General features: G+C 51.0%; 10 protein-coding genes across 10 annotated transcripts; 5 read left to right on the top strand and 5 right to left on the bottom strand.

Annotated features, from left to right (window-relative positions):
• Nucleotides 1–1,178: 1,178 nt before the first annotated feature.
• On the bottom strand, nucleotides 1,179–3,587 carry PFICI_06257 (uncharacterized protein; the record flags this gene model as incomplete). The annotated part of the gene is made up of 4 exons (XM_007834838.1): nucleotides 1,179–1,745; nucleotides 1,817–2,219; nucleotides 2,270–2,800; nucleotides 2,866–3,587. The coding sequence occupies 4 exons, from the start codon at nucleotides 3,585–3,587 to the stop codon at nucleotides 1,179–1,181; spliced, it is 2,223 nt and encodes a 740-aa protein (XP_007833029.1).
• A 2,353-nt stretch (nucleotides 3,588–5,940) lies between these two features.
• On the bottom strand, nucleotides 5,941–7,692 carry PFICI_06256 (uncharacterized protein; the record flags this gene model as incomplete). The annotated part of the gene is made up of 1 exon (XM_007834837.1): nucleotides 5,941–7,692. One exon carries the CDS (start codon nucleotides 7,690–7,692, stop codon nucleotides 5,941–5,943), a length of 1,752 nt encoding a protein of 583 aa, XP_007833028.1.
• A 735-nt stretch (nucleotides 7,693–8,427) lies between these two features.
• Nucleotides 8,428–9,927, top strand: PFICI_06255 (uncharacterized protein; the record flags this gene model as incomplete). Its single annotated transcript, XM_007834836.1, has 1 exon — nucleotides 8,428–9,927. One exon carries the CDS (start codon nucleotides 8,428–8,430, stop codon nucleotides 9,925–9,927), a length of 1,500 nt encoding a protein of 499 aa, XP_007833027.1.
• A 110-nt stretch (nucleotides 9,928–10,037) lies between these two features.
• On the bottom strand, nucleotides 10,038–10,542 carry PFICI_06254 (uncharacterized protein; the record flags this gene model as incomplete). The annotated part of the gene is made up of 3 exons (XM_007834835.1): nucleotides 10,038–10,116; nucleotides 10,173–10,371; nucleotides 10,437–10,542. 3 exons carry the CDS (start codon nucleotides 10,540–10,542, stop codon nucleotides 10,038–10,040), a joined length of 384 nt encoding a protein of 127 aa, XP_007833026.1.
• Nucleotides 10,543–11,381: 839 nt separating this feature from the next.
• Nucleotides 11,382–12,212, top strand: PFICI_06253 (uncharacterized protein; the record flags this gene model as incomplete). The annotated part of the gene is made up of 1 exon (XM_007834834.1): nucleotides 11,382–12,212. The coding sequence occupies one exon, from the start codon at nucleotides 11,382–11,384 to the stop codon at nucleotides 12,210–12,212; it is 831 nt and encodes a 276-aa protein (XP_007833025.1).
• A 1,491-nt stretch (nucleotides 12,213–13,703) lies between these two features.
• Nucleotides 13,704–14,437, top strand: PFICI_06252 (uncharacterized protein; the record flags this gene model as incomplete). Its single annotated transcript, XM_007834833.1, has 2 exons — nucleotides 13,704–13,961; nucleotides 14,153–14,437. 2 exons carry the CDS (start codon nucleotides 13,704–13,706, stop codon nucleotides 14,435–14,437), a joined length of 543 nt encoding a protein of 180 aa, XP_007833024.1.
• Nucleotides 14,438–15,983: 1,546 nt separating this feature from the next.
• PFICI_06251 (uncharacterized protein) lies at nucleotides 15,984–17,770 on the top strand (the record flags this gene model as incomplete). The annotated part of the gene is made up of 3 exons (XM_007834832.1): nucleotides 15,984–16,339; nucleotides 16,455–16,646; nucleotides 16,711–17,770. 3 exons carry the CDS (start codon nucleotides 15,984–15,986, stop codon nucleotides 17,768–17,770), a joined length of 1,608 nt encoding a protein of 535 aa, XP_007833023.1.
• Nucleotides 17,771–18,176: 406 nt separating this feature from the next.
• PFICI_06250 (uncharacterized protein) lies at nucleotides 18,177–18,542 on the bottom strand (the record flags this gene model as incomplete). Its single annotated transcript, XM_007834831.1, has 1 exon — nucleotides 18,177–18,542. The coding sequence occupies one exon, from the start codon at nucleotides 18,540–18,542 to the stop codon at nucleotides 18,177–18,179; it is 366 nt and encodes a 121-aa protein (XP_007833022.1).
• A 1,077-nt stretch (nucleotides 18,543–19,619) lies between these two features.
• On the bottom strand, nucleotides 19,620–21,166 carry PFICI_06249 (uncharacterized protein; the record flags this gene model as incomplete). Its single annotated transcript, XM_007834830.1, has 2 exons — nucleotides 19,620–20,946; nucleotides 21,009–21,166. The coding sequence occupies 2 exons, from the start codon at nucleotides 21,164–21,166 to the stop codon at nucleotides 19,620–19,622; spliced, it is 1,485 nt and encodes a 494-aa protein (XP_007833021.1).
• Nucleotides 21,167–22,808: 1,642 nt separating this feature from the next.
• PFICI_06248 (uncharacterized protein) lies at nucleotides 22,809–23,315 on the top strand (the record flags this gene model as incomplete). Its single annotated transcript, XM_007834829.1, has 1 exon — nucleotides 22,809–23,315. One exon carries the CDS (start codon nucleotides 22,809–22,811, stop codon nucleotides 23,313–23,315), a length of 507 nt encoding a protein of 168 aa, XP_007833020.1.
• Between the last annotated feature and the right edge of the window lie 146 nt (nucleotides 23,316–23,461).

Raw genomic sequence — 23,461 nt, 5'->3', positions numbered from 1 at the left:
TATATACTATTATCAAAGACTTCATCTCAAGTGTCTCAATGCGGAATCCACCACTTCGGATCCTGTCGTGATTGGTTGGCACCATCGTACCTTATACTGCAGATCATGGCATATAGAGGATACAGCAACGCGTACCCCTAGTCATTTCATCAAGGCTTCCCGCCTCGTCAGACTCCATTTAGGGGAGACGGGAAAAATGCACTGTTTGGTTTGGGTATGTCATATATGGTTCGTTGTAAGGCAATACTAGCGTCGACCCTCCCGAAATCTCGGCGAGCGGCTCGGAATTACGAGGCGAGCCACACGTTCTAACTTCTTGGGCACTGGGGTTTAGTGGACTCTGCGAGTCACAACTGCCGTGTTGATCAGGCCCTAGTTAATGATGGCCTAGTTACCTTCCTGTCTTTGTTTCATTGAATTATTTCTGGCTCTGTTTCTCGTCGTTGTCGTACATGGCGAAGATACCCTAGCATTAGCACACGAAAGTGTCACAGTCTCTACCATGTTCAGATTGGAAGGTAATGGGCAGCGGCTCTAGATCTGCGACTGGGACTTTGACAGAATGATCATTCCCTACGAATAGTACAAAAGCCATCTCCACATCCAACGCCTATACAATAGCACCGGATCAGCGCCTACCTGCTCCTTATATTTGTCCGAGCTCTCAGGTTACAACCCTGGTTCCTGACAAGCTCGGCTTCTGGACAAGATTAGGATGGAATTATGATGATTACAATTACGTATACGTACCAAGGCACAAGTTGCCGACAAGTCAAGGCATGAGTCGCCTTATCGCCGAGCCTTCGCCGCAACGGAACTGCACGGTCCATGTCAAGACATTACGCGGCGACACGGCGATCCGGGTAGCCCCATTTAGTCCCGGCCCGGTCGGCTCTCCGCACTTGGAACAGCATGGGCCTTCTTGAAGATTTAAAAATTAGGTCATTACCTAGGTCTAGAAAGTAAACAGGGTTCTACGCCCCAAAATGAATGCCATAATCCAATGGAGGATCATGAAGTCCTGCTGCTACAAAAGACGTACATCTATCCAGGTCATGACTCAATTCCATTTCACCATAAACGGACTTTTACTGCGTGCCCTTTATCGCCCCAGTTGTATACCAGGAGTGGTTTTCTTTTTCTTTTGTTCTTTTTATTTGTTAGACATTAAATTTGGTTCATGAGGTATGGTCGTAACCGGCACCCCTTTGCCAGGGGCTTGGACTGTGCTGGCTGCGCATAGCCGGTGATGGCGGAGCTGCGTCTCCGACAGTTGGAAGTGGGTTGATTCCCCCTTGTTTGGCCGGCGAGTCTCGCCCACTGCCAGAGTGAAGGGGGCTATGGCGAAGAGGCTCGGTGGAGGCACCGAACGCAGCCGAATCAATGCGCGAACGCGAGCCTCTCCATGAACTTGAGCCAGCAGTTGAAGGTCGCAGTGATTCTGGGCGGCGGTGGAGAGAGTGAGCCATTTCTGGCCCATCCTCGCCCTCATCGAGATCCAATCTTTGATTCTTCTCTCCACGTGCCGTACTCGCGAGAGCATCGAGTTGATCTGTTGCTGACAAGGAGTGACTAGACTTCATGAAGGATGCTCGCTCGTCACTCATGAATTGGTACCGTCCATCGGGATTCTCGCGGAAGAAGACGATTGCCGTGGTGATGATGCAGAATATCAAAAGCACCAGTGTCGTGATGGCATTCAGAAGCCACAGAACAACTCCTACCACGCCATTGACGAGTGCCGGCTGATGTTCCAAGTTAGCACAAGTCCTCTGATATTTTCGAGCAGATAATTACTGCTGTATATTCAGCTTACCTGATCAAAGATGTCTGTGAAGATGAGAAGACAGATTGCGTTCAAAAAGTTGACGACGGCAATTGTAATGTTGAAACTGTTGAGCTTCTTGTCCATCCATGGGCGCATGACACTAGCAGCAATCAAGACACCTGCCTCAATGATAATCAAACCAATCGCCTGAGCGATGCCAGCATGTTGGCCTAGACCAATGAACAGAGCCTTGACAAAGTGGTATGCAATGATGGGGAGAATAAAGTAGTACGCCGACGCCCGGAACTGAATATAGAGAAAACCCCACTTGTTGAGGGCGCGTGGGTCAGAGAATAGAACATATGCTGGCGTTCTGTGGAGATGAACAGATCGGCGTGCAATCTGAATCACTTTCCATCCGGCCCATGCAAGTGCAAGGGTGCTGTAAAGACTGCAAAGTATTAGTACATGAAACCAGCGGTATGCCGGGCTGAGACTTACAGGAAGAAGACAGCCAGCACCATTTCTGCTGGGGAGTCATTTTGTGTAAACTCCCAAAGGCAGAGAATAGTAATGGCTGGGTACCCCATCATGGTGATGCGGTAAAGTACGCCCTTGAGCAGGAGACGCCAGCCGCTGCGGAATTCGGTGAATCTGTCATTCTTGACCCACCTCAACTTGACTGCCAGGTCACAGATTCCCTTTGCAAGAGCCACGACAATGGCTGTGAAGACCAGAGCAAGGCAAAAGAAAAAGAAACCAGTGAGGAAGAGGTTGGTCGACTCAATCTCGGCTCTGTAGGCTACGCGCTGAATGCCGGTAACGACGTAGCTTCCGGAGTCGTTCTTGACATTTCCTCTTTTCATAATATTTGTAACATGTTCGGGCATCATGGCAAGAGCACGTTTTGCGAGACCGAGGGCCGGTTGAAGCGATCGCTTGCTAACCTGAACTGAAATGGTCTCGAGTGTAGTAAAGAGCTGCGAGGGGGTGCCTCCAGTCGCTCTCTGATACCAGGTGAAGATCTTTTGCCTGTCATGTTGTGAGCATTTACTTGATTCGCGAGCGGAGAAATCAAGCTTTCCGGCAAGACTTACAAGAACGAGACTCTAATGATACCAATACTCCATTGAAAGTCTTGGGTCCAGGCCTGGACTGAAGGCGGCAATGACACGCCAGTCAAGCCAATAATAGCCTGAGCCTGGAAGTAACCACATAGAGAAACGGCATTGGCTGCAATATGCGAGGCAGCATTTGCATGTCCCAGACCACTGATGATGGCACTCGAGACGAGCAAAAGACCGATAACAAGGGCAGAGGCCCACTTGACTCCATCGAGGTCGACAGTCTTTGAGTTGGAGATGCGGGCTTCCAGACAGGCCAAGCTTGTGCCAGGCGAGCTGGTGGAATTAATGAAGACCCTGACGGTAGCATCCAGATCCGGGAAGGTATAGGCCAAGGAGGGGATTTGTTTCGTCGCACTCTCGCTAACGGTCAGGATAAATGGGACATCAGTGTCGCCGGGCTGCATGGGACAGAAGCCAGCCAGACTTGTGTCGCATGGGTTGACGGTTTGTCGGATGATTTGGTAGCCGTAAGCTGAGACCGCAAAATCGAATATGACATTGTCCTGGATCGATGAAGTTGCCACCATATTAACTGAGACACTGTTGTTTACTGGCGTAAAGACAACATCGAATTTAGTCGCCGAAAATTTACTGCTGGCCTGGCAGGTGTTCAGAGATGTGGTTTGTAGGACTTGTTCGGCAGCGGCAAGAGCGCCGAACAGAGGGAGCGCGAGCACTCTTGAAAACCTCATGATGGCGGTTGAGGCTGTCGCGGGCGACGTTCCCTTGGGTGACCCGTGAATAAGTTGTAGGTGGTGGCGGTATGGTGTATTGGTCCTGGTGTATTGGCCCAAATGGGGCGTTGCGCCGACTAGGTACTCTGTAGACCTGCTCCGTCTGACCTGGAGAAGCGAACGGAGGGTTGCGACAAAAGATGCAATCAGACAGACCTTGAGCCAGAGGTATAATTTCGCACCAGGCTGTGAAATGATGCAAACAAACGAGGGAAAGCGACGATGGTCGTCGGAATGGCGCAAATAGAGTTAAAGAGTAAACAAGCAGTCAGCGGCGTGTAAAAAGGCGCTCAGTCCGGTCGATTTGGTTGATGCGCGCGCGTGCTTCGGAGTTGGAGGGGCGTGCCGTAAGGTACAGATTAGTAGTAGTACCTAGGTGCCGTTGGCCACCGTAACAAGTGCGGTCCTGAGGGTCCTGTCACAGCGAGGGATACAGTGAAGGCCGCTCGATCAAGTCATTGCCCGTAATGTTCCGTCCGTCTTCTGCAAGTTGGCGCAATGAAGACGTATAAAACGAGCGACACAGAATGATCTAAATGATGCTGTAATTGATGAAGAGAAGGAAGATGGAAGATGGATGGATGATGGTGGTGTTGTTTTCTTTGGATAAGCAGCACAAGCAAATAGGATGGAAGCACTTGGCAAATTACCCCAGCCAAGTCATTCGTCCGATCGGTACCAAAGCTAAAATCAATGTCACCTTTAGGCGAGATGAACCCAAAGGACGCCGCACCTTTTTAGGCGGTACCCCAAGTCAAGTTCCTGAGAAGGATTAGGTACGTCTCTGTCGGGGTTTGGGTGAGGGGGGGCCTGAGAGCAAAGGGGAGGGATGGAGTCAAAAAAAAACTCTCCGGGGCTGGAATCGAATCACTTTAATCAACCAACTGGCGTTTTGTTCTAGTGTACAAACTGGGAGGTGGAAGAAGTAGAACAAGCCGATAGACAGGTGAGGTAATGAACATCGAGGCGCAGTCGTCGGCCGTGTCACCGCAACAATCCGTAGATCCCGTCAAGCCTGTTTGTTGGTTTCCTACATTCAGCGTCTGTCTGCAGGCGGTTGGAGCCCAGTGAGATGGATACGAGCCGAGACAAATTAACGGCAACCAGTACCTGCCACGCGATGGATTAACCCAGAACATTTCGAATCCTTCCAATTCTACAAGCCACACATCCACTGATGTAATAATTCCTTGAAGCTGGATTTGCACGACGGAATACTAACGGCCAGCCTTTTTAGCAACACGACAGTAAGTCAGACAGACACCCCCCCTTTACAAGACATGATTGGAATGCCAAAGGTCAAGACCGCCAATCTTGCAAGTGAAGCACTCGGCGTCCCTCTGACCCAGTGAGTGTACAGGTCAATTAGTAATGTATACGATTGGGAACTTGGGCTTCCGGGTTGCTGGAAAAATAAACAATTGCAGCGCCATTCCACACAAGCACTGCATTGCATTGCCTTTGAATTCACCTTCTGGCACACTCACTTGCAAACCCACCTTAATACAGACGTCGCCTGCCGATCTACCCCAGGTTCGGGACGCAGTGGATACGCAAGAGGACCTAATCACTAAGGTTTCAAGGTTAAAAAGTTGGTCGTCTACTTATTTCGGTCCCGATGAATCGCCAGCCGCCGCATGTTCTTCAACTGGACTGTTTGACAACTTCAGTGCTATACCCATTATTACGACGAGTATACATGGTGGGGCCCTTTTCTCAGAATAAACATCATCCTTGAACCGTTTGATAACGATGGACATACAGAGTATAAGAATAAAATAGTCCAAAATCACTCGTCTGATGTTTTGTGGCTGTGAGCAGAACTGAAAATGGGCCAAGTCAGCACCTTATCCAGACTCTTTCGGGGTTTGGGTTTAAAGTTCGTCCCCGAACGACAACATCAATCGTACTTTGACCACGACGTTACGCGTACTCTGGCCAATTATGGAATATTGCGGGCGGGTCACTGTTTGATCCTTTGACCCATCGTCCATGTCGATCATTTCATGTTTCTCCTAGTGTAGAAGTTCTTCTATCATGCTGCAAACCTAGGCAGGCCCCCATATACTAATTCTCCCACAAAGGCCCGTATAATCTCCCGCATCAATCGGAACCGGCACGAATTCCACCATTAGTTCGGCGTATTGTATCAAGAAAATATCTCATTGACTATTGTGATCAATCTGCCTTGTACAACACGTTTGTACTCTATATCGCTCGCGCCAGGACTCCGTCGCCAAAAGATTACACAAAACTATGACCCAAGCAATCCATCATCAACAAGGAGACAATAAAATAACTGACATTCGTCCTATCGGCCATCAATTAGGTTTTCTTCTCCTCTCGCACGAGCTAGCGCCTGTTGTATTCTATCGTTTTCCTCCGCCCGAATTCTGCTCCGTGCTGATTCCAGCCTTTCGACCCCGGCGTTGATCGTCTCAATATGGACACTCAGGGGAATGCTTGACTGATCCGCCAGCAACTCGGGTGCTGCGACGCGCTCCCGGAGGTCGCTCAGCTTGGTTTGTATGTCGCCGAGGTCGTGGACCAGCCCAACCAGTTGTGTCACGGCCAGCGTCCGCTGCGACTCAACTTGCCGCAATAGGCCCAGCTGTGACCTGAGGTTGTGCAGCCGGCGGTTATTAGCCCCAACGAGCGTCCACAGGTCCCAAAACACCTCGCTCTTCTTCTCCTTGACCTCGTTGCCCGAACGTACAACGTGCTCATTGATGAGCTCAAGATGATTCTCTGCCTGTGTGAGCAAGCGTAGCACTGCTTGTGCCTCGATTATTAGATTTCCGATCTTGTCCGACACGAGTGCTGTATGTTCTACATATTTGTCCAAAAGCATGCGCTCGTCAAAGACTGCTGCCTGGAATGGAGAGAACAACCAGTCTGACCAGCGTGATAGTGTATTGTCGTGCGCTGCTTTGGCCGCAGATATCGAGTCAATGTAACGAGATGTCCACCGATTGATCGAGATAACCGAATCGACCGCGCTGCCCACATGTGTGTTGAAGGTCAAAAGATCGCTGGAGATATCTCTCATGGAGTCGATGTAGCCGTCGAATTCATACAACAGTTCATCCCGTGCCGGAAGGTCCTTTTCAAATTTGATAATGGTGCGGAGGTCGCGGACTGCTGCCTCTGACCTCTTCATTTCCATTGGCAGCGAAACGCCAGAGGCCGAGGTCTCAAGGACTTTCTCAAATTCCGCTTGCACATTCATCAACTCATCAAATTCGACAGGGTTGGTTCTGTTCCGTCCTGAAAATGGAGGTATGTCAGGGCAGAAGGGCAAGTCGAGCAATGACGCTCCTGGAATTCGGCATATTGGCGATAGCGAGGTTGAAATAGAGTCTTTGATTATGGTCTTTGCCACCATGCCGGCGCCGATTGTCAGGTATACTGCTAGTACGATCGCCAAAGGCCATTTAGCATAGCGTAACGCCATGCTCAGGACTGATATACACCATGCTGCAGTCTCAAATAATGCCACAGGTACAGACGACGAGAAACGTTCCCACGCCGTGGGTGGCTGGTATTGGCCGTCGTCCGAGCTATATCTGCGCAGCCGGTCATGTGCGCTAAACGGTCGTTTGTGGCTGCTGGCATCGCTATCCTGTCGCTGATAACCGCGCCGCCTCAACTGTTGCTGTTCCTCCATACCTGGGCGTAGCGTCCGGGAGGATCGATTGCTCCGCCGTGGACTTTCTACCTCGACTTTGGGCATGAAGAACTCCGGTACTGGTGTTCGCTCCTTGTCTACAGAGGCCTGCCGCGTTGAGATGAGTGATGGATGGAATGGAGACTTGAGTATGACCTCTTCGTCGTCTGCGTTGGTAGCAAAATCACGAATGCTGTCCTGCGACCCTATGCTGAACTCCTGGGATGAGATGAACCCCTGCGAAGGTTGAGACGGTCCGCTGGATAGGATAATGTCGTCTTCGTAAGGATCCTGCACAATAGAAGTATCGAAACTGTCGTTCTCGCTCCCTTCAACCATTCGCCAAGAGCTTTCCACTGGCAGACTGGCGTAGCTGCTTTTCTTACTGGGTGACATGTTTATTGGATATCTCCCGAGCCCTAACCCATTTCTCGAGAAGGAATACCACCTCTTCTATGCGTGGGTTCCTCGTGACTTTGGGAGGGGACGTTTTTAATCTTCCTCTGACTTGGCGCGTAGAACCACAGATGCTAGAGACTAGGTCGCGTCCAGTTCAACCGCGTCGCGCGCCAAGTGGCGAAATGAGTATCGTTGAAGTCGAGGCAGAAGCGTGTATTTATACAGCAGGCAGCCTTGGATTTCAGGCGGTGATTCCACAAGGGTGCCGATGAGTCACCAAGTCCAAGCTCGAACCGTTGTTTGAGAATTTCAATAGAATATGCACCAAGAACAGGCAGATTTGGTTGCCTCGCAGCTCATTACTGATGAGTTTGCGTTGATATGAATGCAATGGCAATTCATGAGCAGCCAGACGAGCTGTTATCGATATGACGTTGCACCGCCAGATGACTGGCGACCGTGAGGCCCTGGGTCACATGGGCTAAACTTGTCACGCTGCTGGAGGGGCGCTTGGCCCGGAGCGGGATGGTGAGACAAGGGTCAATTCGTGCGCTAGTCCTCTCTGAGTAATCAGCTTGACACGCTCCAACAGCGCGGATGCGAAAGTTTGGCGACGATTTCTCGAGCCTCTGTGACAACGAGACAGGAACGGCTCAACTCAGCCAAAGGTCGGTGGTTGGCAGGAGCTCATACCTTGCGCGCACAGTCAAAACGTGGCAGCATTGAACAAAGATGCTGTTGAGAAATGCATTGCGTCTTGCCCCTTTGAGGGCCCTTCCACGAAGACTGCCAAATACCTGTCGCACAAGTTTGATATCATCCTCGAGAGCCTGTTCTGCATGCGCTACAGCAGGTACACCTCCCAAAGCCCCAGCTGATCACCGTCAATTGGGCGTACAGCAAGAGCTCTTCACCACCTCAATATATAGCCCAGGGTCACCAATCTTTTTGCCAAACGGCGCCAAAATATTCAATCGCTTGGTCGAATTCCTGCGAAAGCAATATGTCCGATATGGCTTCGAGGAGGTTATTACTCCTACAATCTATAAGAAGGCGCTCTGGGCCAAGTCTGGCCACTTGGACAACTACGCAGAGGACATGTTCACCGTGACAAGTACATCTCCATCGCGCAAGGATACTACCGAGAACGGCGAGGAGGACGAATACGGACTTAAACCGATGAACTGTCCTGGCCACTGCCTGATCTTTGCCTCACAGCGACGAAGCTATCGAGACCTGCCGATACGATATGCCGACTTCTCCCCGTTGCATCGAAACGAGATCTCGGGTGCTCTTAGCGGTCTGACTAGAGTTCGTCGCTTTCACCAGGACGATGGTCACATTTTCTGTCGGCCATCACAGATAGAGGAAGAAATTAAGAAAACACTAGACTTTGTCCGAGTCGCGTACAAGGTGTTCAAATTGGGACCATACAGATTGGCTTTGTCCACGAGGCCCGCGGACCATTTTATCGGCGCAGTAGAAGACTGGGAAAGGGCTGAGAATGCTCTTAAGAGGGCTCTCGATGCTTCCGGACTGGAATGGGGCATCAATGAGGGAGACGGCGCATTCTACGGCCCAAAGATTGACATCATCTTGAGAGATTCCGATGGCAAGGAACATCAAACAGCCACCATACAGCTCGACTTTCAACTCCCGAAACGCTTTGAGCTTGAATACCAAGCCCCTGCACCGCAGCTGGAACAAAAGGGAGAGAGCACAACAGATGCCGCCAGACTGGCCGAGTCAGGCCCCGTTACACCCGTTCTTATTCACAGGGCCGTGCTTGGTTCAGTGGAGAGGTTGATGGCGTTGCTGATTGAGCACTACAATGGCAAATGGCCATTCTGGTTGAACCCACGACAGGTCATGATTCTGGTAGTAAACGATAGCCAGCCAGTTCTTGATCTAGCTTATTCTACCCGAGATATCTTGTTGGGCATCTCTGGCTCAGAGGTGGAGATGGCTGATGATGAACCGGTTTCCAATGCAACGAAACTTTCGGTTGATGTTGACGACAGAAAGATTAGTATCGGTGCCAAGGTGCGCGAGGCCAAAGCCAAGGGCTACGGGGTCATTGTCACTGTCGGCCCGCGACAAGTACCCAAAGGCACCGTTACCGTCGACACGACTGCCATTTCTCGCAACGAAAGCAGCGGTAGCAAGCAGGAAGAATTGTCACCCACCGAATTACTTGATCTATTGATGGCTAAGATCGAGGCGTACGAATAAAGAAAATAGAGAGCATGATGAGAACAGATACTGCGCGAAACAATGGCCATGAGGCAATCATGACCAAATCCCATATAGTACACATCCGGATCCTCCAGATTACCAAGCGATCAATACTCGTCGTCTTCCTGCTTGGTGTGTACGCGTGTGCGATCCAACTCTTCCAGTCTCTCGAGAATCTTGAGAGGCCTATAATATGTTAACGAAGAGTCTTGCGCATGATAAGGGGGGTGAGTGACACGTACTCCTTAAACTTCTCGTCGACTATCTCGCCGCGGGCCTCGCGCTCTTGTACCAATCTGCGTCGAACCTCCAACTGTTCGCGCATGTACTCGACTGTGCGATTTAAAACGAGACCCTCGGAGCGCCCTTGGCCTTCCAGTCCAGGAACCAACTCACACAACTTGTCAAAGCCATCTCGGATGGCTTGGCGACGCTTTTGCTCTGTATACTAGTCAGCATAGCACTGACAAATCGCGTGGCAGGCTCAGGAAGTGAAATAGACGCACCAGAAGCTATGTGGTTCTGCTTCTTCTCCTCTTCAGTCAAGCGTGTCTTTTCGTCTACGCCACCGTTGATGCCGGGGCTTGGTGAATGGGATGACTTATCAGCCATGATGGAACAAATTACCGTCGGTCACTGCGATTCCGGGCCACGACAATCTTGTGAGGATGTGGCGGATCCAGAGAGTGACACACTATCCCGCCTTGTCATGAAGAAAACATAGTCCCTGTTTGTTTCCCGTTGCTGCCGATCAGAGGTCTGACCGTGCTGGTCGTAAATGTCAGAGAGTCGTCGTCTTATCTGGGCTCTGGAGTAGGCAGGCTCAACAGGATTGTCACATGTGAAACTTGACCCCACCTCCGCAGATCGTCTCAAATGGCTTCGTGGGAACCCCTGCCTGCGGCTCTGGTGAGAGTGCGTGAGCGAGCACTGAGTAAAGTGACTGCGAATTGTCGAGACCTAATGACAACGATCACGACAATGACAGCAATGGCTGTGATGATAGCAGGAAATCAAAAGTCGCGTCCTAGATTACCCAATTCGGAACACTGACAGGGAAAATTGATCGAAATTGTCTTGTGCAGGTAAAAGGTAACACCACTAAGCATTCACCTTGGCAAGGTGAGCTGCGGCTTACCTATTAAATGACCCCCTAGATCAACCCAAAATCAGCCGCCTTTAGGCTTTGAAACTTCCTTTTAGTGCTAACTATTAGCTTTAGGTAGGTGGTATTTAGCAGCTAACTGCAGACACTACGAATTTGACGTACCTGCATTTGCCCCACCATTAGCATCAGTCCTCAATGACGACCTTTAGCAACTTTCTTCGACTACATCTCAAAGTCGTCCATTGATTGAGTCATCGCCAAGCACCTGGAGGGTTTTTCTTTTGCGGAATTTGGAGCAGTCAACCCCTTATATCATCTTGGCATCTATCTGGCCGCCCTCAGCATGGCCGAGCAAGAATCTCTCATCCCGACCGACAAGGAGGAAACCCCCAACTATCCGCCTCCTGACTACATAACCGCCGCCCGCGAACATGGCCTCAAGTTGCGACAGTCGGCACCGCCAAGAAAAGGCCCGCAGCCTTTCGATATCCCAATCATCAAGTACCTCAAGACCCACCGTGTAATCCTCGCATCCGCCTCGCCGCGGCGGAAAGCCCTCCTTGCACAGGTTGGCCTCACGAATCTCGAGATCATCCCTTCTACCAAGCCTGAGAATCTGTCAAAGGATTCGCTTGGTCCCTACGAATATGTAAACGCCACGGCAAGACAAAAGTGCCTCGATATATACACTTCGCAAATTGACGCGGGCAAAGAGCCAGAGGTGGTTATCAGTGCCGACACCATCATTGTTACTCGCGAGGGCCGCATCCTAGAGAAGCCGCCAAGCGAGGCGGCACACATTCGGACACTGAAGCAGCTGAGGGATTCCCGCTTCCACAAGGTCCTCACAGCCATCTGCTGCATGGCCCCCAAGGAAGACGCTGCGTATCCTGGCTACGAGATGGCCACCCACATTGAGGAAACCAGGGTATACTTTGCCAGCGAGAGCGACGGCCTGCCGGATGATGTTATCGAAAGCTATGTCAAGACGAGAGAGGGTGTCGACAAGGCTGGCGGTTACGCCATTCAGGGCCTGGCTGGCATGATGCTCGTTGAAAAGGTGGAGGGCTGCGTGGATAACGTGGTCGGCTTGCCAGTCCGGAAGACACTGCAATTGTGTGAAAAGGTCGTTTTCCGGCAAGGCGAGGTTAGTGAGGGTGAGGACGACGACTAGAGCTGTCATTTCTATGTCTGATCTAGTTATAAGAAGTGATCAGCAGAGAGAGACGCATAGAACTTTCCAATCACTCGTAGTGTGAACCAGCCTAGGGGCCTCGACCATTCAAGGACTCGGTTAGATCCCTTCGAGTGATCTTCAAGTCAAGAACAAGAGACAAACACGAAAAGCAATATGCAAAGGTGCTTCCCTCAATTTCTCAATGCGCCTTCGTGGCAATCTTCACGATATGTCTATTATCTCTACGGGCATTTCGACTATTATAAAACATGCAGATAAGTCGGTACATCAACTATGCTCGACGTCCGCGGATGCCGATTGTTTCAATTTATCAGCCCATGCCAGTTGTTCTGGTCTTGGGATGGGCTGGTTCCCCCCTTCGAGCATCAGTACCTACTCGCGTATTCGACAATGAAATCATGATTCTGTGAGACACTGACGGCCAACTTACCATTTGCAAGCGTATGGGTTTTTAGAAGAAAACGTGGCCAGCAAAGTGATTAGAAATCAGCTGTCCTCAATCTCCGATACGATCCGCTTGGCATATGTTCAACTCTGATACATCCGCAACACAGCCGGACCAAGACTCGAATAACAGTTGAAATCACGAGTAACAGGGTGGATACCAGCATCTAGAGATCTCAAGGATCTGATCGATCGTAAAGAGCGGCAATATCCCCAGATTCTCTCAACGCTAAACCCTGAGCTCGCCCGAAGAGCGGAGATGGAGCAATAAACTACTATAGTATCGAGGCCGCGCAACTCTGTTTAATGAGTATCATGCACGACTATAACAAAACAGGCCAGCAGAGCGCCATTCGGTGTCCTTTTTGGAGTAGCAACCAGGTGAACCAAGAAATGGGAGTTACTTGGCCGAAGGTTGCTCGGGGTTTAGTATACGTTCATCCCGGGCCACTATAGCCAATCCCGAAGCGAGTCAGCGGTCCACGTGCTGGCAGGGATAACCGTTAGGGAGCTTGGCCATGTTACAACGCGGGCGCCTACAATAGTAAGACCACCAATACCGAGTCTGCCACCGGGGGTGTCTCTGAGCCTCTCCACTGCGATCGTCCTCTGCAACGGCAAGATTTTTTTCAGTCCAGTTGGCCAGCGTAGTAATTGGCCGGCGACCATACAGGATTCCCGTCGGCACGATGCAACTTCAACTCCTTTCGAATCCATCTGCCATGGACGAATCCCAAGACTGCACTTGCCAACGTTGTTCTTGGCCCCCGCTGGGGGCGCCTATGTCGGACACGAATCCCACAGGCATGTGATGGAATGTAACCCCTCATGGTAAATGAACATGAGGGCTTTTGCAAGAGACTATAAGTATCATGGCATGGACGGCGACATGAATGGTGGCTTGAGGAATGTTGGCCCAGCAGCTCAGCCCGACCAACCTCGACTCAGCTCGCCGACAATCAATTGCTCCCATCCATTGAGCAGCCCAGCCCACCCGCCGTCCAAAGTTGCGAATACGTCAAGATGAGGTTCATCAGCACACTGTCCCTTTGCATCCTCCCCGCAGCCGCACTCGCGGTCCCGGTGGCGGACAAGCGTCAGGATGATGTCGAGGCTGTAACGGACGAGATTCTCTTCGATATCACGCTCCCCGAGTTTACCACACGGCGCAATGCTGAGGATCCTTCGTATCTGGACTGGACCAGCGACGGCTGCACCGACTCGCCTGACAATCCTTTGGGATTCCCATATGAGCCGGCATGCAACCGCCATGACTTTGGTGTGAGTATATGTCTTGTTGGCTCCTTGTGTTTGTGCTGCAAAAAGTAATATGTCAATTCGCCAACCCTGATTTGGGCTGTACGGCGGGTATATAAAAAGAAGCCCATTGCTGCATACATACCCCTGTTTGATTTGCCATCAAATAACTGGGCTTACCTAAATGCTGACGAAATATATTCCTTGCATTGCAGTACACCAACTACCGAGAGCAGAGCCGCTTCACCGTCAGCGCCAAGGCCTCGATTGACAGCAACTTCAAGGACGACCTGTACTACCAGTGCGAGGTCAATGGGAGCTTTGAGAGCATCTGCGAGGCCCTGGCCGACGTCTACTACGCGGCCGTGGTCGAGTTTGGCGGCGACGACGCCACGCCCGGCAAGCGCTCGAGTCTCTACGAGGAAAAGCTGGCCATCTACAACCAGCTGGTTGCCGAGGCCGTGGCCAAGGGCGAGCTGGTGCTTCCGGAGACGGCATAGGTTTTTTTTTCATCTCTTCGCTCTGTGGGAGGGACTAGAGGGCAGTTCCCCACTGGATGAGAAAAGTGTCATGGGAGAAAATGCAAAAGCATTCACAGCCTAGCTGTGACACGGGCTAGGACAGAGATCCTAAGCATGTGATAGGATTGCCGCCTGAACAGACTCTTGCAAGATAATAATGAGTAATAATGATGCGAACCAAGTCATTGTATACCATACTCCGTGAATGCGTAGTTTGTTGGGTTGTAACTTTTGCGAATACATTGAAGGACAGAAAGGATCAGGAAGGCACGTGTTTGGAGCGGATTTGTCAAGAAACGAGGTTATTCCATAGCCTCGCCCCGATTGGGAGCTCACGAAGAGATTATAGCATGCTAACGCCATAGCTTTTGCCCGTACACAGTATAGCTATAGCTAGTTAGCTGCTTCTACCATCACGAGAAGCGGCAGCGTATCCAGCAGTGTACGGAATCTAGCCAACAGCCTTTTCGAAATACTACCTACTTTTGATTCTTTAAAGTGCCTAATCGACTGAAATCACACTAGCTTTCAAAAAATACAGGCGCAATTGTGAGCCAACTCCAAAGAGGCATCTATTTGCTTGCGAATCATGCAGATTTTAATTCATGATCGCCCAGGTGCTAGTCGGGATAAGAAATGGATAGTGCGACAGCGCACCCAGACAAACACATCTCTATCCAATTACAATGACACGGCAGATATCAAATGTCCCACCTACATGCTCTCTTCTTCTTCTTCTTCTTCTAAGTTTTATCTCAAGGGGAAACGAGTTTGTGTGTGCCCAAGACCGTGACCCCGCTCCCACCTAGACCACCTAGACCACCTAGACACTATTCAGGCTGGCGCGATCTGCAATTAGTATACTGGCCCTAGCCTAGGAGTATGGCCTAGGGGGCCAGGTATAGATAATGGAGGCAGGGACTGCAACTCAATCTTTTTGCAATTGAACGCGTCCTTGTGAGAATGGCCAATTTACAAATAAAGTCAATCTTGTACGAGCCATTGAATTGAGGGTGCTGCGCCGGCCGTGATCTTGTCTGGTTTTATTGGACAAATAAAAGGTGTAGATATCCGTTCCAAACAGCACGTGTGCTTCTTGTGCTCCTGCAAAGTTGTTAATATCGTATGCTTGATAGGCTACTGTCGGCATCGTATAACTTATGGGGAAAACTTGTCGCCACTGCCTCCTTTGGAGAGACTTTTTTCTTTTTCTCTCCCTTCTTCCAAATGCATGTGACGCAGCAAGATCTCAGCTGGCATTATCTTTAGCAATCAGCCAGCATCGATTCGGGCGGATCCAAAGATCGGCACAAGTATGCGCATGAGAGAAAGCAGTGGATGGGTGACACAACAGATACTCGGTTGGCAATACTCGGCTAGCTGGCAGGCGGGCAGATGGCTAATAAGTAGGTATAATAATAACCCTGTTTACCCCTCTGATATCTGTCGATTTCGTCATATGGCTGTGAAGCAAATATACTCATTCTCTCCAGTCTAGAAGAGCAATATCAAAAATACAACGACAATGGATTTCGACATTACCCAGACCAGCACCCGGGTCCTGTTATGGGGCGCCGTGGTCCTGGGCGCCTGGACACTGCAAAAGCTCTTCTTTACCAAACAGCAACAACAACAACTCCCACTACCACCGGGACCCAAGGGCCTGCCGCTGCTCGGCAACATTCGTGACCTCCCGCCGCCGGGCGTGCCCGAGTGGCGGCACTGGATCCAGCACAAGGACCGCTACGGGCCCCTGAGCTCCGTCACGGCCCTGGGCACAACCATGATTCTCATTCACGACAAGGATATTGCGCTGGAATTGATGGAGAAGAGGTCGGCAAAATACTCTGGTCGGCCGTTTCAGCGGTTTGCGCAGGAAACGTAAGTCTCTTACTTTTCCTTCTTCCCCTTTGGCGTCTTGGGGTTTGTCTTTGACTATAAAAGAAAATAAAAAACATGTTGTGCAGAATTTCTAACCTTTGGTGATTCTTAATAGTTGTGGATTCGGAGCCCTTCCGGCCTTTCAACAGAATGGACACAAATTTCGTTCACAGAGGCGACTCATGGCTGCACAAATGGGCTCGCGGAGCTCCATGACGAAATTTCAGTCGGCCATCGAGTTTCAGGTCAGGCATTTTCTTCTGAATGCAATGAACAACCCAGAGGACTTGGAGCAGCATCTACAACGGTACGTATGAAATAATGTTAAAAAGTTCAAGTATTCGAGTTAATTTGCTAATGGTAATATACAGCGAATCGGGATCTCTCATGCTAGAAACACTCTACGGATATACAGCCACGGCCAAGGGTCGCGATCCCCTCGTGGATCTAATCAACAAGTTCATGGCCGCCTTCAGCGACGCCGCGGTCCCGGGCGCCTGGCTCGTCGACGTGATTCCCTGGCTGCGCCACGTCCCCGAGTGGCTGCCGGGCGCCGGGTTTCAAAAGACGGCGCGCGAGTACCGCAAGCTCTGGGACAATGTCCGGGGCGTCCCCTTTTCGTTTGCCGAGGAGCAGATCAAGACGGGCAACGCCAAGCCCTCGTTCATCTCGGGCTTGCTCGAGCAGCAGGATCTCACGGCCGAGGAAATGGAACACATTCGGGACAGCGCCACGGGCTTGTACAGCGGCGGCGCCGACACGACCGTCGCGCAGCTCGGCTTCTTTTTCCTGGCCATGACGGTGTTTCCCGAGGTGCAGAAGAGAGCGAGAGAAGAGATTGATCGCGTCACGGGCGGCACACGACTCCCAGGGTTCCAGGACCGCGATCAGTTGCTGTATGTCGAGGCCGTCGTCAAGGAAGCGCTCCGGTGGAATCCCATTGCTCCGATGGGGTTGCCGCACGCGACTGACGAGGAAGACACATGTCGTGGATACCGCATCCCCAAGGGGTCTCTCATTATTCCCTCGATTGCTTGGTTTACAAAGGATCCAGATGTGTACCCAGAACCTGATCAGTTTAGGCCGGAAAGATTTCTGGGCGCCAACCCTGAGCCGAACCCAACTGCATTCGTGTTTGGTTTCGGGCGAAGAATCTGCCCGGGTCGACATCTGGCTGATGCAAACATGTTTCTTGTCGTCGCCCAAAGCTTGGCCGCGTTTGACATTAGCAAGGCTGTCGACAAGAGCGGCAACGCCATTGAGCCACGTATAGATTTCATGCCCGGAGTCGTCGGACATCCAGAGCCTTTCCAATGTCGCATCACGCCACGAAGTGAAAAACACGCGCAATGGGTCAGGAACATTGAAATCGAGCAACCTTGGGCAGAGGGAGACGTTGCATTGTTGCAGACTATGCATCAAGGGCTTTGAATCATTAGATCATGATGTAGTTGCTCATTGCGACGAAAGCCTCGAGGATGAGGGCAGATCGAATGGGAGATGAGAACATGCTGTTGATACTTTCGTTCTTCGTATTAGAATGCAAACCGTGCAAGATATACACGACACGCATTTGTATAAGCTGTATCTGCCCATTGCACAAGCCGATTTCTATGCGTTGCATCTCGCAAGTGTATACATGAGGAATCGCTCGTCTTTTCCCAATGCTCGACTGGACCGCACCAATGGTCAAATGCAATTTCCCAAATCCATTCTTGCGCCAAACGCCTTGATCGTAAACCTCTATGACAGGTCTGTATTAGGTAGGTAATATATTTAAATCTTTTTGGTTGTAAAGTGTCGTTTTTAATATTCGGAAACCAGGTTCGGCCTCATCTCACAGTTCTCGTGCAGTGGTTCCGGCAGCTTCCGTGACAGCGGCTGCCAGCGAGGTCACCGATAGCGACATGGCCTCCTTGTTGACGGATGCGAGGGCACCGCTGCCGCTGCTCGCCTCTCCGCCATTGACGTAGAACCAGGCGCGGTCAATGAGGAAGGCAAGGTGCTGCGGCAGGTACAGGGCCGAAGCAATGGCGGTCATGGAGAAGAGCAGGAAGACGACGGACCAGAAGACAAACTTCTCGGTGGGCGTAAACATGTAGACGGCAAAGGTGACCTCGACTTGGTACTGCTTGAGGCGTAGCCAGCGCCCAAAGCGCTGGATGGCAGATGTGGGCTCATCAGACTTGCGACGGTACTCCATGGTGTATGTTTGGTGAAATTTGGTTCGCAGGATTGGAATGGGTTCGGCGGCAGCAGTGATGGAGATTTAGGAGCAAGACGGCTTTGTTTTTTTCTCGTATGAATGCGGCAGATGACGTTGGATTTCGATAGCGAGCGGGCGACTCGAGGTTGATACGTAAAGGTGATGAGGCAGTGACTGACTTGGACTGGTCGCCTCAAGTTGGATTAGCAGAACGAATCGAAGACGATTGAGCAATCTTGTGTATGGGCGCGTCCCAGTTCGAATTTGGAAATGTTTTAGCTTCGGTCTAGGTTGGGACTTGGGGGAGAGGGAAATGAAGGTTGGCACGTGCTGCACTGGACTTGTCGCTGCTGTCTGCTGTGCTGGCTGTGAGGTCCCGAAGACAAAAAAGGGGACCAAACACAGGGGACGCGATTGACCTTCGTTTGGGGGCTTGGAAGCCACAGGGAGAGAGAGAAACTGGTCAATTTTCGGACATGGCCAGTGCACCCCCCAGACCAGGTAGGTGACTATTTTAGGCCAAGCGAATCTACTAACGATGCTAGCGGTCATTGATCTGTGATCTCCAAGCGGAGTCCACTGCCGCCCGCCGCCCCCCCCCCCCCCAGAATCTCAGATGCCAGGTGCGTGCTTTGTCCAGGTCCACGTTTTATCCCCAACGTCTGTTTCCGCTGGGCAGATGGATCAGCGATCGGGCGACACCCGATCGGCTTCGGAACAATCAAGTTCTCGTGTCACTGTAGATATTGGATATTGTTGTATGTATATAGATAATTTTTGATATGGAGAAATGCATGCTCAAAACGACAAGCAGAACCAAGTCCATTATCTGCAACTCGCAAAAACAGAAAGAAAGAAAGAGGGCAAAAAAAAACAAACGTCTGATAAATATTGCCAGGGTATCAAACAAACTACAAAAGCGTAAACACGCCTATTTAACATCGCATCTATACCTACAAGTGTTGCCAGGTCTTCTTGCTTCTTCTTGGCCTGGTCTCTTCTTCCCAAAACATGCTTCCTGTTGATAAGTGGGATCAAGCCGCTGTCCTCCTCAGTTGACATCCAATAGATTTGTTAATCCAGATCCGAGTCTTGTATCACATCGTCTTCTTCTTTCAGGTTGTCTAATACCAGTTCCCCATCCTGCGAACACTCTCCCACCATGGACTTGAGATGCTCGTTGTAACCATGCCTCACGGCCTGGGCCGCTGCAGTCCGGCCATGGTCGAGGTAGAACTTCTCCAAAGCCCTAAACGAGAAGCCTATCCGCCCAGGGTCAACCTGCCACAATAGCTCTTGCGCTATTTGGAGCCCCTTCTTGTAGTGGAATTCGGCGCTTTCGAGTTTTCCTACATTGGCGTCCAACTCGGCACGGATTTCTGCGCAGTTGACTCGCTGAAAGTCCTTGGGCTGCCCGCCAGTTTCTATCCAATTCTCAACTACACGGAGAATTGTGTCGGCCTCTTCGTACTGTCCAGCGTCAATGTATATGCAGGTGATGTACATGCGTGTCGAGTTGAGCAGTTCCTCGGTGCGTTGTACATCCGGTCCGGGATGCTGTTGGATCCATTGAATGCAACTATTCAGCTTTTCCACTGTGGCCTCGGGCGTGAGTAGGTGCATGTCGTGAAGCTTTTTGATCAAGACGATCACCTGACTAGGCCAGAAAGTATTGTCTGAGCCCTGGTGGTCGCGGAGGAGCTCAAATTGCGCGTCGATAATGGGTACTGCTGCCCGACGCACCTCGTCCATACCCATTCGTCGTAAGCTAGTCCAAAGCACCGCCAGAGGATGGGTGCGACCGAATTCTATAACACTCAACCCTGCGGCCAGTTTTGCAAAGGCCATGGCCAGGTCTTCGCCCGACTGGGACAACCTAAGTATGGCTTTGTACGTCGCCCAGATCAAGAGGGGGTCCTGCTTTCTCAGGACAAGTCGGTATTCGTCGCAACACTTGTTCAAGACTTGAAAGTTGGCAGCCAGATCATGTTTATCGGCGATTTTGTAGGCCGCCAGCTCGATACCGACACCCCAGTAATATGTTTCCGTTCTGTCGTCCTTAGAACCCGTCAAGTCCCAAATGCGGTTTTCCAGCTGAGATCGTGAGTATGACGTAACGGCTTTGAGCGCAAGTTCCGCCAGGTTGAATTCGCCTGGCACATCAATGTTACCCGGCAGCGGCGTTCCGCGACTGCTCTCGGCCTCTGGCGACCTGGATATGGACTGGTTCGACTTGATGACCAGAGATTTGAGTCGTTTGGAACCAAGCTTCCGGCCATGGACGACGGGCAAGTGCGTTTCGTGGCCGGCTGCAGTCAGGCCCTTGAATTTCTTGACCTCGCCTGCCTTCAGGTTCTTACGAAAATCCCATTGGTGAAAGCGCTGTTTGTACATCTTGGGCCTGCGCAAGGCTGTCAACCAAAAGGGCTCAGGACTCGGGGCTCCTGCAGTGCCGATACGTACGTAGCAGTAAAGTCATGCTCGATCCGCATGATATCGGCAACCTCTCTCAGGGGTTTGTTCTCTTCCAGATAGAGATGGGCGATGCGCTGCTTGTACCGTTCCCAGTCCCCGCGCTGGGGCGGGGCAGGGACAGGGCGGACGGGCAGAGACATGGCCATGCTCGAGGCGTAGACGGGCGGCTTTCAGTGACCGTGACCCATGGAGTTGAGGCTTTCATACTAGCGAAAGCCTCATGTCGCGAGGAGTCTCGCGTTTCAGACGTCCAAGGGGAAAGAAAAAAGCAAACGGTTGGGTGCAACTAGAAAGGGAGTCTTTGCAACAAAAAAAAGGTCAGAATGCTGTATGACAGAGGTTAAGTTTTTTTGGCCAACGGTCGTGGTTCGTGTGTGTGTGCAATTACGTCCACGTTCAGCTTCAGCTCGGCAGATGGCCGAACAGTCAGGGGGGAAAACATGGAGCTAAGCGGGGATTGGCTGGGCGCCATGTCCCAATTGGCTGTGATCCGGTGGGCAGGCACCCGCTCTAAATAAGCAGGGTTCACCGACGTTTCCGTCCTCCTGTTCAACTTTCAAAGCAAAAACTGTGGAAAAAATAAAAGGTCGAAAAAAAAACCAGAAGAGTTTAGGTACGTCTTTAGGTAGGTACGTACTACATTGATCACTATGTACACAGTAAAATGGTACATGTTGACTGACCCTCAGCCGCTTCAGTATCCGTACAGAGACAGTACATACCCCTCCTTCATGTTTGTTTCGTCTATCCAGTTTTTGAATAAAAGTAATCTAACCAACGGCAAGTGGACTGACTAGTGCTTGATTTCAAATCTCAGGCAACAAAAGTAGGAGTCTGTTTCCAAATGTGTCAGCATAACATACCATAGTACAAACACCGCCTCGTCGAAAAAGATACGCCCTGCATATGTATGACATCGCCGTCATCATCCTATGCCATCAATACACACGGTAATCGTTACTGATGCGCATAATGACAGCAGACTGAATGGGGATGGCTTGTTCTTCTTCCGCTGCTTCTACACGCTTCTGTCGGGATTCCTGAATCCTACGTCAGGAAAACTAAATAATCGCCGAGATCGATCATCGATCCTTCAAACCATCATACCCAAATGAGCTTGCTGACTTACTACATTCAGTGTCGTCAATGCGCCTACGTAGTCCTAGAATCTTAGAAATATGGACAGCCAATCATCAACCCATGTCATGTCAACGGTCCAAGGTAGCCTGCTTCTGCTGAAGAAAAAAAAATACTTATCAGATCATGATGACTCTGGCTGGTGAATGCATGCCTGCCTCAACTATAAGGCTCCCGTGCCCAAGAGTGCCCTGCAGCAAGGTTTCTGTCTCCTAAAAATGGCAATTACCCAAGAGCCGCATCGCATCGGTTGTGGTCTTTGAACTTATCCGCCATAGTCCGCCCCGTGGGAATAGAACTCAAGTGCTGTAAAAATAACACACAATTTATATCATAACTCAAATCTTTATCAAGTATCAAATCCCTGTATTCTTGCATTAAATTGTTTATATTTTTTTCATCTTTCTAAAGACTGGGGGAAATGGAAAAGCCAGGGGGGAAAAAAGGGAATGAAAACCTCGTGTATATCGGTCAACTGTGTTCACAGTGTGGATGCCCACACTTACAGCTCATATCATTGTCAGCAAAATATTCTTCACCATAATCCACTAGGATCTGTTCACCCGCATTGATATTCCGGAGGGCGCGAAACACAACGGCCTGCCTCCCGCCAATGAGCTCCACGTGGGCCGCGATATTGGGATCACACGAATGGTTAAAGAAGCGCGACACATTACCGTGCGTATCGGCGCTGACGCGCGCCACGTTGGGGATGTCAAACGTGTACAAGTCGTCCCCAGTGCCGGGCGGGATCAGCTCGCCCATGTACTCGCCCAGGTATCGGTCCTTGAGGATCTGCCGGCCCGGCTTGACGTAGACGCCGTAGCCCAGGTCCGCGCTGCCCGTGTGCCGGATCTCGAGGCACTTTTTGACGCGGCGGACGGGACCCCGCGCCCAGAAGAGTCGGCACTCGTCATTGTCGCACGACTCGTCAAACTCCTGGCACACGAGGCAGATGAGCTCATCCTTGTCCTTGCCGAGAACCCGGTCCACGGTCGTGAGTCTGGCGGCGGCGCCTCTTCGGCGTCGGGCCCCCGGCGGTCGGTATGTCAGCCACTTGGCCGGATCCATCCGGTATTCTTGAATGTGCTTTGGCGCCGGACTGCCCCGGATGCGTCGCTTGCGAGTTCGGTGTTGATCCCAGCCTCGGAAGGGTGATTCACGTGTAGGGTGTGCTGGCGGCATTGTTAGCGACTACTTGATCCACAAGTAGATAGAATAGTAAACTCGGAAGGTACGGTTGCTATTAGTTGTTGAATATTTCTGCTCTATAGAATATTGTCCATGAACTCCATCTTTCGAAT

The sequence above is a fragment of the Pestalotiopsis fici genome (assembly GCF_000516985.1).
Source record: "Pestalotiopsis fici W106-1 unplaced genomic scaffold PFICI_Scf_4, whole genome shotgun sequence".
NCBI classification, from domain to species: domain Eukaryota; kingdom Fungi; phylum Ascomycota; class Sordariomycetes; order Amphisphaeriales; family Sporocadaceae; genus Pestalotiopsis; species Pestalotiopsis fici.
This window is presented reverse-complemented; position numbering and strand designations above follow the sequence as displayed.